At 31.9% G+C, this 15,930-nt stretch overlaps 1 protein-coding gene and 1 long non-coding RNA gene across 7 annotated transcripts; both read right to left on the minus strand.

The window, feature by feature from the left end:
• Positions 1-1,695: 1,695 nt before the first annotated feature.
• LOC100741521 (protein spire) lies at positions 1,696-15,731 on the minus strand. Of its 6 annotated transcripts, XM_033323858.1 has the most exons (16): positions 15,468-15,731; positions 15,239-15,382; positions 11,775-12,100; positions 10,708-10,739; positions 10,466-10,589; positions 10,225-10,382; positions 9,866-10,084; positions 9,369-9,398; positions 8,660-8,923; positions 8,388-8,529; positions 5,044-5,177; positions 4,708-4,966; positions 4,305-4,618; positions 3,919-4,167; positions 3,560-3,846; positions 1,696-3,445 (listed from the first exon to the last, which is right to left on the minus strand). In XM_033323858.1, exons 2-16 carry the CDS (start codon positions 15,301-15,303, stop codon positions 3,202-3,204), a joined length of 2,847 nt encoding a protein of 948 aa, XP_033179749.1. In that variant the 5' UTR covers positions 15,304-15,382; positions 15,468-15,731; the 3' UTR covers positions 1,696-3,201. The 6 variants fall into 6 exon arrangements, with proteins under 6 accessions (XP_033179749.1, XP_033179748.1, XP_012247423.1 ...); XM_033323857.1 differs by having other exon boundaries at positions 15,239-15,731; XM_012392000.3 differs by having other exon boundaries at positions 15,085-15,730.
• On the minus strand, positions 5,258-5,838 carry LOC117152372. Its single transcript, XR_004462736.1, has 2 exons — positions 5,726-5,838; positions 5,258-5,367 (listed from the first exon to the last, which is right to left on the minus strand). It is a non-coding gene; the product is annotated as an uncharacterized LOC117152372 (long non-coding RNA).
• Positions 15,732-15,930: the final 199 nt, after the last annotated feature.

A 15,930-nucleotide genomic window follows, 5' to 3' on the forward strand; every position in this document is an offset into this window, starting at 1 on the left:
TTCATTTTTTTAAATAAATTCATTGTAAACTTTGTAATTGATCAGTATTACTCGTATGTATATATTACCTTATTTCTGTATCATATGTACAAGCATAAACATATATTGCATCAATTAATATGTAAATAGATGTCTTAAGATAACATAAAAGATTTGGTAAATTTTATTGTAAAGATAGTAAAAACCGTTTACGTTTAGATCTCTTTTGTCTATATTTTAGATTTTCTTCATTAATATTTCTGGTTCATTTATTTACGTTCCAACTTTTGTTTATTTCCAAACGAAAATTTTTGTGTGAAAAAATTCTAAATAATTAATTCAAATATTTAGGGACCTTAATCATTTGAGGAATTAATGCCAAAATATTAATATTATTATACGAATTAGCATCTATACAATAATTTCCGTTATATTTTTTAAATATCATTTTAACTAAAAAATTTTACATTTTAGTATTAATTAATATATGATACGAATAAAAAATATTTAAAAGAAATTATATTTTTTACAAGGTGTGTCGTTATATATGAAAAATATTTCAGTAATATATAATTTATGTAAATAAAAATTTCTTATTGTTGGTATAAAAGTAGAAAATAAGAGAAATGCTTTTGTTCAGAAAGATAACGGTTTAAGTAATGAATCGGAATAGAATGTATTTTGGTCGCTTTCATCATAAAAACAAGATTTCTAATTATTTATAGGTATACATATACATCGTACATAAAAAACAATAAATTAATATAATAAACGATCTTTTTCAATTGCCATCACGTAAGTCGTTTATGTCTTATAATGTCATACCATTGTGACTCTGTTATTTAGCAGTTTTTCTCAGCTTAGTTTTATTGTAATAATTTTCTACAAATAGAATTTTATGTTCGTATTGTTCATAAAGTGTCGTGGTGTTTTTTTACATGGTTTTCGAAAAAATCTGTTTATTGTACATTGCTTTTCTTGAAGTACTATACGAACTATATTTATTTTGATTTTTGCTTGGAAATTATTGGGAAATCTAAGTACTTGTGTGATTAAAAAAATAAATAAACTTCATCCTCAATCAAACTAATTCACCCGTTTGTAAAATCCACCAATGCACTTTACACGTATGAATAAATTTATAACCACGCTGTTTTTATGTATATAACCCGGTGCCAGACGTTATACCAGCATTTTAATCGTCATAGTGCAATTCGCATTCTTTGTTTGTACTCTGAACCATCATAGGTTTACATTTGTACATTTCCTCGTTAATAGCACACCTTTAACCAGTGCAAGCGAACAGCCACTTAATTGTACTAATTTTCTATAAACGTGGCCGTAACAAGAGCCACTATTTTCTTCTTTTATTTTTTAAATTCATTTCCTCTTCTCCGCTTATTAACTTGTGTCGCAATATAATTAATTTACGTGAGATTAAAACGCAAACGAAAATATAAACTTCATAGTTTTGATACCAATAATAATATAAATATAAATAATATAAATAAAAAAATATTTCAATGAATAATAATATGCAACAAAATATGAAAATTGCACAGCATGTTCATATGAAATATATAACATATAGGTGTATAATTATATATACAATTATAAAGGAACACAGCTATTAATTAATTCGCAGAATTAAATAAATATAATAAATAGTAGACATAGAAAGCAATAAATTAATATCACAAACATCATACAAAAGAATTTAAATTAATGAATTCCATTAAAACGGATTTATAGTACAATTGTGCTCCGACTTTGACTCACTCTACGAATTAAATATATTCTCTTAAAATAAACTAATGTCACGCGGACGCAAAAAAATAACATTCTTTTCCTTCGGGGTTGTCAGAGTATTTGATTCTCTCGCTAGTTTATAATATGTGTGTGCTTATGTATGCGTACCTCTCGCCTTAATTAGATTATTAACAAAAATTACTGACAAAAGTAAAGACACTTGGAATTTCAAACACAATCATCATCAATATACGAAATATAAAATCTATAATCGCGCAAGAACTATTTGTTACATGAATACATTAGCGAATCGAATAATGAAGAAAATTAGAATTTTTCAATGATTCGAATTAGTAGCCGCATAATCGAAACTATCGCACAGCTTGATAGATCAGAATTAATTATAATTCGATCACTATTGCGTGAAACAATGTTTCTGGCACATATACGTAGATTACATTTAATATCTCAACATTTTTACTTTTTCTTCGCTGATTTTCGCTTATGATAATTTTCTTTCTCTCAACTAAATTTTACGGTAAATGTGATATTATTTTTAGATTTAATGTTCACAACAATGTGGGAGCAAAAGGAACATATATGTACACATTCTCAAAATCCCGAGATAACTGATCGGGTTAAACATGGATTCTCAGTTTTTATGAACTGAGAACGCACATAATGCGCAATGCAATCGCACAATAGCTTGTTATCTTTTTTTATTAATACAGTTATTATTATTAGTAATTATTGAAATGGGAAGCGAAAAATAGTTCACCGTTATTGAAAACCAAACGGAACCTTAGCCGTCGTAATTAAATACTTGACTCTAATCATATCATTTTCAAATTTGCATGCATTAACGATCTACTTAGATGTAAGCCTGAATGTAGGTACGTAGACTATATTAAATGCCACTCTGTGCCGATTTCGTACTAGACTCATCCTTTAAATTCCACCATTCATGCTCAAATATATCATAGATTTAATTTCCTTTGTATACTTTAATTAAAAAAATCGTACTTTGTAGACTCTAAACAAAATTTGTAATCAGTTTGTATAAATAATCACTTACTTTGTTTAATATGTTCCTACATAAAAAAGTGAACAAACTTATTTAGAAAGAACTTCATTTCTCGAAACAAAGTTACATGACAATAATAGAATAATTCCATCACTATCAAATGATAAATTTTAGAACCAATACAGTACTGAGTACTCAATCTCGTGTAATGCAATCACAATATGTAGCATCTGATGGGCTCGCTTTTTTAGAGATATCCATGACTATTCATAGGAGATTAATGGCATAAGGAGCACAAGAAGACACCGGTACAAGAAGAAGAAATCTAATCTACGTGCCTCACTTATTGGCATAAATAGCATGTTACGCATTAGTTAAATAGAAAATGAGATGCGCCATTGTATCCAACAGAAATCTCGTGCATGGAACTTCGTTTTTTCAGAGAAAATTCAAACATAGGCTGGCGAAAGGTTCAAAGTAAGTCGCGAAATGACATTGTTACGTATCGTAGCTCGTGTTGTTCTTGAACTCTTAATTATCTGTATCACCATAATGCGGCAGTCATGACAGACTACCATAGAGACGCCTCTCAATCTTTCCGCGGCCAATCGTTGTTCCGAGCTTTGACTAGTGAAACTGGAGAATGCCTTCAGTGATGGCACATTGGCTGGACTGCCAGTGCTTTTATAACTCCTGTATGATCAAATTTTGTTATGGAAAATAGCAAATTATAAAAAAATAGGTATCTCTAATGTTAACATAAAGAGCAAACATTTTTAAAGTAAAAACCGCAAGTAAAAAGTAAACCTTTTATCTTGATTCTCTGTTTCGCGACGAGCATGGGAAGGCGGTGTGGAAGTCGGTGTAAGTATCAAAACAGGTGTAGTAGTAGGCGTAGATGAAGGTGTCACACTTTTCAATGATGAATCCTTGCGTCTAGAAGCCGGTGATGCCGGTGCAGATCCAGCTGCGCCAGTGCCTCTTAGCCATGAACTTTTGCTAGTATCTGGCTCTGAAGATGATGGAGAAAGAAGAAGACCAGGGGATAATAAAACTACCGGAACGTGAGCGAAATGTTCTGTTGGAATTCGCATCTATAACAAGAGTAATATTTTAATCGAAATTTATTAATTAAGGCTAAATTAACAAAAATCTCGGTAACTTACTTTGGAATAACATTTTACACATACTGTCCTCTCACATAAGCGACAACGTTGCCCCCATGGTCCTAACAGTCCGAACCTAGTTTTTAGGCAAAGGAAACAAACGCGCCTCTTTTCTACATCTTCCTTTACGCGACCTTCTACGGGCAGAGATTCCAGTTCTGCTTTAGTTAATACACTACGAATATGCACAATCTCTTCTAGGGTTAAAGAAAGTCTTTCATCCAGGAACATGTCACCCAATGTAGGCTTCTACAAAAAAAAAATGTATTTGTTATTAAACAATTTACGTTCAGTAAAATTTCTAAAATGTATTTTATATAAACGACGGTTTCTCTATTCTTGAAATATATTGTTCCAATAGTAGACTGATTTCTGTAACATAATACCTGTCCTTTATCATCTTGCCAGTCTTCATTTTGATCTTCTCTATCCTTTGTACCTTCGACAATGGTTTGCGATCGTCGTGGTTGTCTTGCTCTCGGCTGAGGACTCAAACTCGGACTAGGGTTTACGCTGATATTGGGACTCGGACCTTGACTTAACGATGATTCTGTTGTACCTGTACATTGAGTACGACTCTGTGGCCTTGAGTGAGGAAGAGACGTGGTACCAGTTAACGCTGTAAGTGCTATACTACGTCTTGCTGCGTGTTTTCGAGCCGACGCTCTTCTAGATGGACACTGTGTTGCGAGATCATATGCTAAAAGTAATTATTTTTGAATATATATATTTTCCAATATCCGGTTTCATTCATTATGAATTAAAACACATAATAATTACGATAATTACATTCAAGTTGCGCATCACAAAATCGATGATATTCATTCCTCGTCAAACGTAAACCACCAGTTTTTCGCCAAGGATTAGCAGAACTAGCTTCGTCGTCATCCCTTTGATCTTTATGCCTACTGCGAGCATTACCCCTATCTACAAATGTGTAATCTTCTTTTAGTTGCCAGTAATTTGATCCTTCATCCTCTTCTTCAAATCTTGTTACTGCCAATTCATCGTTGTAATCTTCGTCATCATCTTCGTCTTCCGCATCGAGCTATTTTCAAAATATATACTAACTTAAGTAAAAAGAATTCGAAACGAAGATACAAGAAATGAAGAATTATAATCTACCTTTAAATCAAAATCTACAGGTATTACTTTTCTTTTATTTGTCGTAGAATTCGTGTTGTCCAAATCCCTTCGAGGAGGTTTCGGTACTGTAGGTGATTCACTATCCTTGATATCAGCGGTACTTTGGATTTGATCTAAAAAACGTCGTTCATAGAGATGGATCCCAAAATATACATCAATCATTGTTATCGGAAGAATAGTTGCGTGTATGTTGATGACTAATGAACATGACACGTGACCGTAAAATTGTACAAAAAAAATATGGTTAAATATTCACAAAGTTGTGGTACCTCAGTAAATCCTAAATACATACATAATTGCCTCCTGCGCGGACGCATAAGATTATAAATACACTCATTAAAATTACATAGAAATATTTATAAAAGAGAAAAATATCTTAGATCTTTCAGTATCAGAAATAACTAATGCTCCTATAATTCAATAAAACTCAGATCAATGTTCGTAATAAATTCTGATCGCTACATTTCAAGTATTATGATATTATGCAAGTTATTATGCAAAACGCAATCAGGCTAACAATCCGTGAAATTTGTTTTAAGTAGCTGTTGCATCAATTGAAATATAGCTAAAATGAATTCATCGTCTGCAGCCCAAAAACATTTCTATATATATTACCCGTTGTTATGTTACTGGCCGAAAAAAAGATGAATGGTATGATTACCTGCGACCGTAATGCGCCTTCTACGCGACTTACGATTCCTGTTTCCCGGAACCCTAATTTCTGGCTTGCCGATTCTCTGCCTCGGCTGCGGAACCGGTGGTACGTTCGTTCTGTTCCGACTCGCGGTAGTCGGTACGTTGGTCGTAACCGAGCCAACTGTTGTCGTGACCGCGGCATTCGTCTGATTCTCTGCCTGCAACCACTGTGCCGCCACATCCTGCGCGGGTTCCTGTTCCTGCTCCGGTTGCGACGGTGGAACTTCACCCAGGACTATCATGCGGGACTCACCGCCTACGATCGGTAATATTATTCCCCTTTTCTATATTTACTCTTTTCTTCTGCTAATATATACAGTATGTCCGGTTTAATCTTCCTCATTCTGGCCTGTCTCACGTATGGCAATCAGTGTTTTAATGTTTCAACATAAACAATGATCCAAACAATCCCACGTCAAACAAAGTATCATGATTTGAATTCTAGAATATTAGAGTGGAATACTACATTCCTCGATGTTTTCCTTCGTTTTTGTCTACTATTTCTAACAGCTGATGCTTTCTTTTTATTTATACTTTCTGATAGTCTTTTAATATAGAAAGGCCAAGATTATTTAGACGCAGGTTTAAATTTGTTTAAAGTGGAGATTATATCGTTAAAATTATACTTTTTTCTACCTTTACTTATTTTTCCCCAGTACAGGATTAAAAGGATTGCAGAATTAAACGAAGTATTCACTCCAGAAGAATTATTAACGATTTTAAACGTGTTTTGCATGTTAAACAGTTTAGTAACAAAATGGCTGTGCACATTTAAACCGAACATACTGCGTGTCAACATAATTCTTTACAATGGCTCTACTTGCGACGATCGCGACGTCCAACCGGAAGTTACTAGTTCTGTTGATTCTTCTACAATCTTTTGGCTCGACTTGACGATCTCACAGCCTGTGAATCAAGACGTTCATCAATTTGAAACGTTCCAGTTAAGATCTCATAAATCCATTGTTTCTCTTCGTTCGATAAACAATCAGAAATATTGGATTACCAGCGTCCAAGCTGTTCTCCTTGTTCATCTGTTCGTTTTATCCATCCTGTCAAATCCTTGGCCCACCGTGATGCTTGCAGATCCACTGGTAGGGACTGTACATCAAGCACACGTGCTCGTTAGTGTGCCTATCCTCCTTTGCACTTGACTTACTCGTACACGTTTAGACGCAACCCGATTGAATTTCACGCTCGAGCTGCACCTTTTACTTTTTCCCCGGAAACGCGCGAACGAGACAGAACGAGAAACAAGGAAACGCGGTTGAAGCGAAGAAACGAATAAGCGAGGCCAACGGTACGAGCGAGCGACACGCGAGAAATCAAGCGAAGATTTAGCGGTCGCGTTGTACGATGACGTTTCGGGCGACGTCAGCTCTCGCCCTCTTGTGCGCTTTCGGTTATTGATCGCACGAACGGTCTGGGGCTTGCGATGCTTTAAGCCGGCCTACCGTCGCCAATCATGATTCATACAGATCGACCCTTCTTTATCGCGATAAAAAATATTCGTCACGATTCGTACCACCCCCAACGGACAATGACTAAACACGAAAATTATTATCTTCCTAATATTCTGTTGACCAAAATCATTACACTGGTCTCTTTATTGCAAAGTAGCCAATGTGTTTAATTTAGAGAATATTTAATAATACATATATCGAAATATCAAAATATCGTTGGGATACGAGCATTAAATGATTATCATTATTGTTTGTATTATTATTATTATTGGAAAAATGTGAAGACACAGATACCACTGTACTGGTCGCACTGCGTTCGAGTTGTCAAATTCTACTCTCAAGAATTGGGATACGAACATTAAATGATTATCATTATTCTTGCTATTATTATGATTATTATTATTGGAAAAAAAATGAAGACACAGATACCACTGCCCTGGCCGCACTGCGGTGCAATTGTCAAATCCTATCCCGCAAGAGTATGTTAAGGCTGAGAGATGTGCGACCCTGTATGGGCACTGCGCTCGCGCTCATCTCCTCGCGCATGTGTATTCTCGGTTGAATATATTTCTATAAAAATGCAATCGCACGTGTGCAACGCGTGGCTGTGTATGCACACCATGTTGGTCCATAAAATTCCAAGCATACGGATGCAACGGTATTGATGCATCTCGGTTAAAATGTTTCTGCTTATGATCGATATATAAGCATATATCTCTTCTCTTTATGCATGCTTCTATAGGAATACGAAAGTTGTTTACTTCAAACACTACATACTATTATCTATTTTCTATACGAGGAATGAAGTTAAAAGTTTTGTTTAGAAATTGAAAGAAGACACAGAATAAAATATAGCTCACATATGTATTGTGGTTCTTAGTTTTAATCGTCATTCTAGGCAGAAGAAATATATCACTACACATTTTGAAATTTTCGCTCATTTTATAGTTCAGCGAAGATTTATTGAGGTACCACAAAAACCGATAACCAGTACGATTGATTGATATGTAATGTCGCCATTATTGGTGTACGAAATATGAACTGAATGCGTTGGTTTCATGAATTTATTATATAATTGTACACGAACAGAGGAAATATATTTTATAAAGCAGTATGACATGCACAAAGTTATCGTTGTGTATGTAAATATGAAATACAACTTACCACTCTGAAGAGATATTCTTTCGGTCTTAGGAACGTATCTATTGCGCGACGACCTTAAATTTGGCGGCTTCTTTATACTTTCCATAAGTAATTCTCGGAGAGTCCATTCCTTTTGCAAGGGTGGTAGCTGTCTTTCAGATGCCTGTATAAAATTATGTCTCTAAAATCTAGTAAAACTTTAAAAAACTGCAATTTTTACCATTCTTATATTGGAATCTCATGAAGGAATCTAATGAAGTCTGAATAAAGCATCGTTTTCAATAGCATGTTACCTTTTTTAAAGGCGGTCTACTCCGAATAAATTCAAGAATAACAGCATGCGCGTCTTTTCGCAAATGTGGCGTAGGGGATGGTGTCTTCCTCAAACGATACCTCCTTTTTCGTATGTCGTCCATCAAAATTTCATACGGAGTTAATTCAAACTCAGCTCCCTTTCCACGTCCACGTGTAGTATTCTTTGAACCCAAATTAGCTTCCACTTTTTTTAGCTTTACACCTTTCCTTAATTCCTGGATAACTTGCACCCAAAATCTTGCCTATTAAAATAGTTATTTTAATTCTTCCGATCTCGTAAATGCAATTGAAGCTTTAAAAAGAGAACATACATATATATTAGATGAACATTTTTTCTAAATTTTACTAAGTACCTTTTTGTTGTTTTTACTTATAAATATATTATATGTTACCAATGCTACTTATATAACACAGAGTATTCAAAAAGCCATTAAATACTTGAATTTGTAAAATAGACTAGAAACATAAAAATTGACTAACTTTTGAAATATTTTGCATAGATAAATTTGAAATCAAATCAGCACATGCATTTAAAGTATAATGACTGATAATATTGTTCTAACTATGTAGAAAACAATGCTTGATAATAGTGAGACTAATCATGCTACATGCTCAATAATTAAGTACATAACATATCGCTCTAACATATCGCTTTCACATGCGCAAGTATTATTAACAATCACGTACTTGTATAGCCCTCCAAATCCTAATGTCAGTCTATAACGATAGAGAGTCAAGTCAATAAATCGCAAATATCTTATCTCTGCAAAGTGACAAATAACTTTATGCGACACAGCAATGTCAACTGTTCTATTTTACGCGAGTTATAGCACGTATTTATGCGTGGTTTTATAACACAATTCAAATGCGACTATTTCATTATTTTATTATATTTTGAAATTTACTCATTCTTATTAAGAAAATATCAAGAAATATCGAACAAACTTGATATACGATATACATAGATATTATTAACAAGATGTTTCTGTATTACAGTACAACAAAAATATTTTTACAGACTACGTGAACACGTTTAATTCACGTGAAATTTTAACACGTAATATTCGTATTTCGAAACACTCTATCTCAATTTCGTAAAACAAGAAACAATGCTACATTTACATAAGCTCGCAACATGAATCATATAATATATTTTTCTTGGTTGATCCATTGTGAAATCTTACCCAATCAATAAAATCTAACGTATCAAGGTTTTGAACAGACATCGAGGTTTGCTTATTGACATCAGTAACAGATTCCCTTTGACTAGCATGTACTTTATCAGCCGCTACTGTATCCAAAAAGTGCGACAGTTCCAAAGCCTCTGCTACCAAAGCCCGTATTACAGCCTTATAATGAATTTCAGCAGATTCCATAGAAGTTTGCATATGCCTGGTACATAACTATATATACATTTATTTATATATTTTCATAGAGTTCATTATACAAATTTCGAATTTTTGTTTATATTATCTTCATATCATATGTATTATTTGCATATGTGATAAAGTAAATAAAAAATATATTTGCTTATTTTACTTACTTGCATTACATTTTTTAATGAATACACCGATGATCTTTCCTCATACATATCGTTACTTTTTTGCGATGAAAATTCATCTACATCGGCATCACTGGAATCACGTTCAATACCCTCGTCGTCTGTTTCCTGCGGACGTTCTTCCGTTTCTCCTTCAATTTCTGTGCAACAAGAAAGATAATTAATTTTACATGACTCCTGTGTATGTTTTTACTGAATTTTATTTTTTATAAATTAATTGTACCTTGATCGGCGCTTGTCATTAATGTTATAAGGGCTTCTAAATCCGGTGATAAAGGCCTTTCTTCTTGTTCATCTAGGCCGAAATCAAGCGTTTTGAATATCATCATGCCTAGTGAGAACATTGCCTGCAAAAAATCAAAATATACTTTTATTTTATATATATTATATATATATTTCATATTAACGAAATAATATAAAATATCATAGCTTTTTCATTAAAAAATAATATTTAAAATTGCTTACCTTTTTCTCGGATACGCGTGGTTTTTCCGATTCTGTAACAAACACATCAGGAAATAGATAAAAAAAAAAAAGTGGATTCTAAAATTATAAAATGCTTTGTACATGATCAGAAACGATGATTGATTATTTCCATACGAAGTTCAATAACTTTCGATCGTCTCTTTTTTGCGATCACGTATATTAATAGTCTTATCGAGAAAACTGCTCACAGACACAATTAATTAATATTGCTAATCAGCCTACAAGCTTACGATACAAACACCCTGAGTCATTCGTAAATTTTGCACTTGATTTACAAACGAATGTTAGAAATTATGTAACATTTGAAATATTTTGAATTATAAGCCTTTGTAAACGTATACTGTATAATTTACTATACAATTACTTACCGTCTACTGGTATATTATAATATATACTAAAATATTATATTACATTAACATAACTAATATCTATAGATACATATTGTACTTAAATATATTACTAAACACATAACTGTACAAAAGAATGCTATATGTATAACAGAAGATTATATACCACATACCATACTATATACATATATCATATTATAATTTATAGCACATGACTATATAATAATTGTATGATATTTATACTATAAATCGTAAAATATGCCAACTATACAATAATTATACATAGACATATAGTGCGATGACTATATTGCAACTACATTCGGCAATACAGTGAACGTTGGTGCAACCCTTTCCTACGATGTGGCCGTACAATAATCAGTAGAAGCACAATTATTAGGCAATAATTATTATATTATAATTGACGCGTGTAATATATATATTATACAACTATATATTATATTATATATATATTAAACAACATATTGTACGAAGAATTACTATATAATGCATTCCATGTTTACTATCATTTTTATCGATTTGAATTAATTTACATATATATATGTATATGTACATATATATCGTATCATCATTCTATATCTGTTCTGTTACTGATTACAAAACAATACATCGATAAGATATTCCACGATAAAAGATAGTTGAGTGTTTCTTTGAAGAAACCAAATGATTATATCAGCTCACCGATTAGATCGCCAAGCCAAACATCGCCATCCTTGTGAAGGACGATCTGTGATAACTCCGAAAGTTCGTAGAAATTGTTTTCTGACAAACGTGACAAACTCTTGGCGGTTTGATAACACAAGGCCCATGCTTGCTCTTGGCTAATCGGTCCATTGAAAGACAGTAGAATATCTTTAAGGTTTAATCGACCGTTCGCGTCGAGTTTGCACCTCGACCTTTTTATCGGTGTCTCCTCTTCTTTATTCTCGTTCGCTTTTTTCTCATTATCGGAGACATCGAGACCGTCCTCACACGACGTGGAAATCCCTTTGTGCGTCGTCATTTTTCTGTAATTTCACCAAAGAATCTGCCGTTAGATATGCTTATATAATTTTACAATTCAAAAAAAGGAGGAAAGCGATTCGGACACGCGATCAAAGTTCATCCACGAGTTTAAGATTTAAACCTAGATCCATTGCGTTAGTAGATAATCGTTTTATCAGTTGCGTTAATTTGATGTAAATACTCAGCTTCTCTTTATGATAATAATAAATATGAGCAGCTGTTATTAATATAACAATCAGATAATAGCAGTATACACTATTGTTACACAGTGGACATTTGAATACCATGTACTCGAATACTACATTCACACGACTGTATGGGCGCTAAGTTCGAATTATCGTTGTTTTGCACGATATACATATTAATAATTTTGATAAGAACAGCGTAAAACAATGATGATAATCATAAAGTTACTTAAAGATTAAGGACATGTTCAAGGACAAAATCATTAAAAAAATTAATGAGAATCATAACATATATGTGTATGTAAGGATCAAATATAAATAAAAAATTTTAATTATACATAAAATATATATTATATATTAATTATTAAGTGTAATATTAAGTATAAATTAAAAAATATATATTTCATCTAAAATTGATATGTGTTAACATTAATAATTAAATAATGCGGCACTTACAACACAAAATTCAACTACAGAAGAATTGCGCATTGATATTTTATTACTATCTTTTAAGTCCAAATATACATAAAATTATTTTTGTTAGAATACTTTCTTCGTCTTTTTTAGTCAAATTAAATATGAATTGTTCATAAGTACATAGCTTCACAATTTTTCGAATCAATTAAAACTCACTTTAATCACAACCATGGACCCGACTCGAATACGTTCTTCAAATTATGTGAGAACAGAACTGATTAAATATCTTTCTGTTCTCAAGAGCTATATAGAAGCAGATAAACATTTACGACCAGTTGTCATCACGCATGCAGTGACGACATACTCGTGAAGCTATAATGTATCGTGAACACAGTGCAGTGCGACATCTTTGTAACACTACGATTTGCAAAGATTATATTTTTAATGATAGGAGCGTGCGATTTTACTATTAGATATATTGAATATTAGGTAATAAATATTAGAAAAATATTTATCAAATAATAGAACGTCCCGTACAAATATTTCTCTTAATTTGATACTGAGAAGAATCAAAGAGAAACATGGAAAATTCGTTAAAAGAACAGATTAATATTTTTCACCGAGATAATATTGAATATATACATATCCAAAAAATGTTGAATCGTAGCTGAAATATTCATCTGTATCTGTTTTATTCGCCAAATATACATACATACATATGTAGTATAATCTTATTGTGTATTATTTTTAGTGATCTTTACAAAACTTATTCAAAGAATATCAATAAGCAAAATATTAAATACTCTAGAAGTTTGTAAAAGAAGTTTGTATTTGAAGAAATTGATTACCGAAAATATTCGTGATGTAATAGATGGTAAAAAGTATAATTGTAGTTAGATTTTTCTTAACATCCGCTACGAATTTTCTGAACAATATAAGACGTATGAAGATACCTATATGATCACATATCGCAACATATCGCAACATATACGTGGTATTGTCCAAATTAATGAAATATTCTTATAAGTGTATTTCGACTTTCAGATGTTTCTTTCGTTAGAACTTAGAATGTCAGTTCGCGTAAATCGCCCATTGTAACATTGTACAGGATAGCTTAATGATTGTCAATATGCAATATCGCAATATGCATCGCATACGCCCATTTTACTGATCAAAATCATTGCGCAACATTTCCGTAAAAAATTCATCCTTGACAAATTGAATTAAAAAATGACATTGACATGAATAATTCCAGATAATAGTTCGATCTAATCTTCTTTTTTCTTGACCTTATTTTTAAACTCTTCGATACATATGTATAAACTTGATATGTACTTAATTGCCAATTGATTTTCGTATCATTTAAGATTACATTACCGAACCGTTTCAATAAATTTTACACACAGATGTGTATATAGTACTTTCAAATTACTAGTTACAAATTACATGCGATCCACTCATGCATTACTATATATACAAGTTTAAGACTAAATGCATAAAAAAACTACATGTATATTTCTGCTTTTTCTTAGAATATGCCATTTTTATATCAAATAATTTCTTAAGAGACCGTAAAAATCTTTATCAATATATAAATTTCTGTGACAAACTAGGAATTGATAATTTTGACTACTCTAGTAGTCCTAGTATTAATCAATATTTTACATACAAATACGATCGATAAAATAAAAGTTCTGCGAAATAATTTAATTAAATGTACTATTTATATTTATGCTATATATGTTTAAGATATTATGTATACAAAATATCGCAAAAATTGTTTATGTATTTGACAAAATGATTTATATAGCTTTATTAATATTTCAAAGTATTAGTTTGATTCCTTAATTTTAAGTTGAGATATCAGCACAAAAGATTTGTTTTATTTTAAAGACCAATAAAGTCAAACAATTAAACGTAATTAAATATTTTATTATTATTTAATATCAAACGAATGGTAGCTTCTCATTGAACGATAATATTAAAACAAGATTCACATGAAATGAAATTTCACCCATGATAGTATATATTAAGGATAAAAACAATTAACAAATAGAGCAATTATTGACTATTTTTAATGAAGTTACAGAAGGATATAAATAATGGAATTGAACACCTATCTATAGTATCCTTTGTCAGGGTTTTAAATCATCCTATAACTAATTTATATTCCTAATAAAATTCGCATTGCAGTATCACCTTGTAAATTGTAAATCAGGAGTATCATTCATCAATACCTACATATTTTAGAATGTATAAGTGACAGAATATATACAAATCCACAATATGTAAGATATATGTTATTACGTGAAATACGTATTATGAACAAATCGAATAATAATAAGGATCATTGAAAAATGTTAATAGTGAAATATAATACGTACTTTTGATTATTTAGATGGTTGACATGCAAGTTATGACGCAAGACCCGTTTCAAGATTTTTCACTACAGCTATCACTATTCTATTCATCACTGGCATGAGACTTTTTACATCACTTTTTCGATTAGGTAAAAAGATTGTTTTACGCACAAACAACCTTTCACATTGAACTTTCCTCTTGTGACTTTTAACATCGGTCATATTAATTTTCCTGGAGTACATTGACAATCGAGACTCGACATGATATTTTGTTTATACAGGCATGATATTTCCTCGATTTATCGTTGCAACGAAACGTTTCCTTCAACATTGTGGGATTAAATGAAACATTCAATGTATATATATGCGTATCCTTTGTTCGATACTACTATAAGTTATAAGAATACCGGCAGTATGTAGGTTTTTATATGTTGCGGAATTTTCAGCTTGTCAGAGTCTCGACATATAGTACACTTTCAGTGAATTTAATTACAATAAAAAAAAATTGACTTGAAACTCATTATAACATTTAAACTAGTGATCACTGGTGGTTAAATATTGCAATACAGGCTGAAACGTAACGCGACTGAAACTACTGAATCGCTACCATCCGATCCATAACCTGTACTTTGACTATATCTATACCTATATTGTTTATGTATATATACATGAGTTGCCAAGTGCAATGTTATAAAGTAAGTACAGAACACATGGATAAATCGAATGCATTCAAATAATATCACAAACTGTTATTTTATCTTTACTGAAAACTTCAATTATATTTCATCTGTTATCTACTTCTTTATCTACTTGGGCCCTGTAAAAAATGATATTAAAATTAGTAAACAAATTATTATTATCGCCTATTGG

The sequence above is a fragment of the Bombus impatiens genome, unplaced genomic scaffold (genome assembly GCF_000188095.3).
Source record: "Bombus impatiens unplaced genomic scaffold, BIMP_2.2 scf_1275, whole genome shotgun sequence".
NCBI classification, from domain to species: domain Eukaryota; kingdom Metazoa; phylum Arthropoda; class Insecta; order Hymenoptera; family Apidae; genus Bombus; species Bombus impatiens.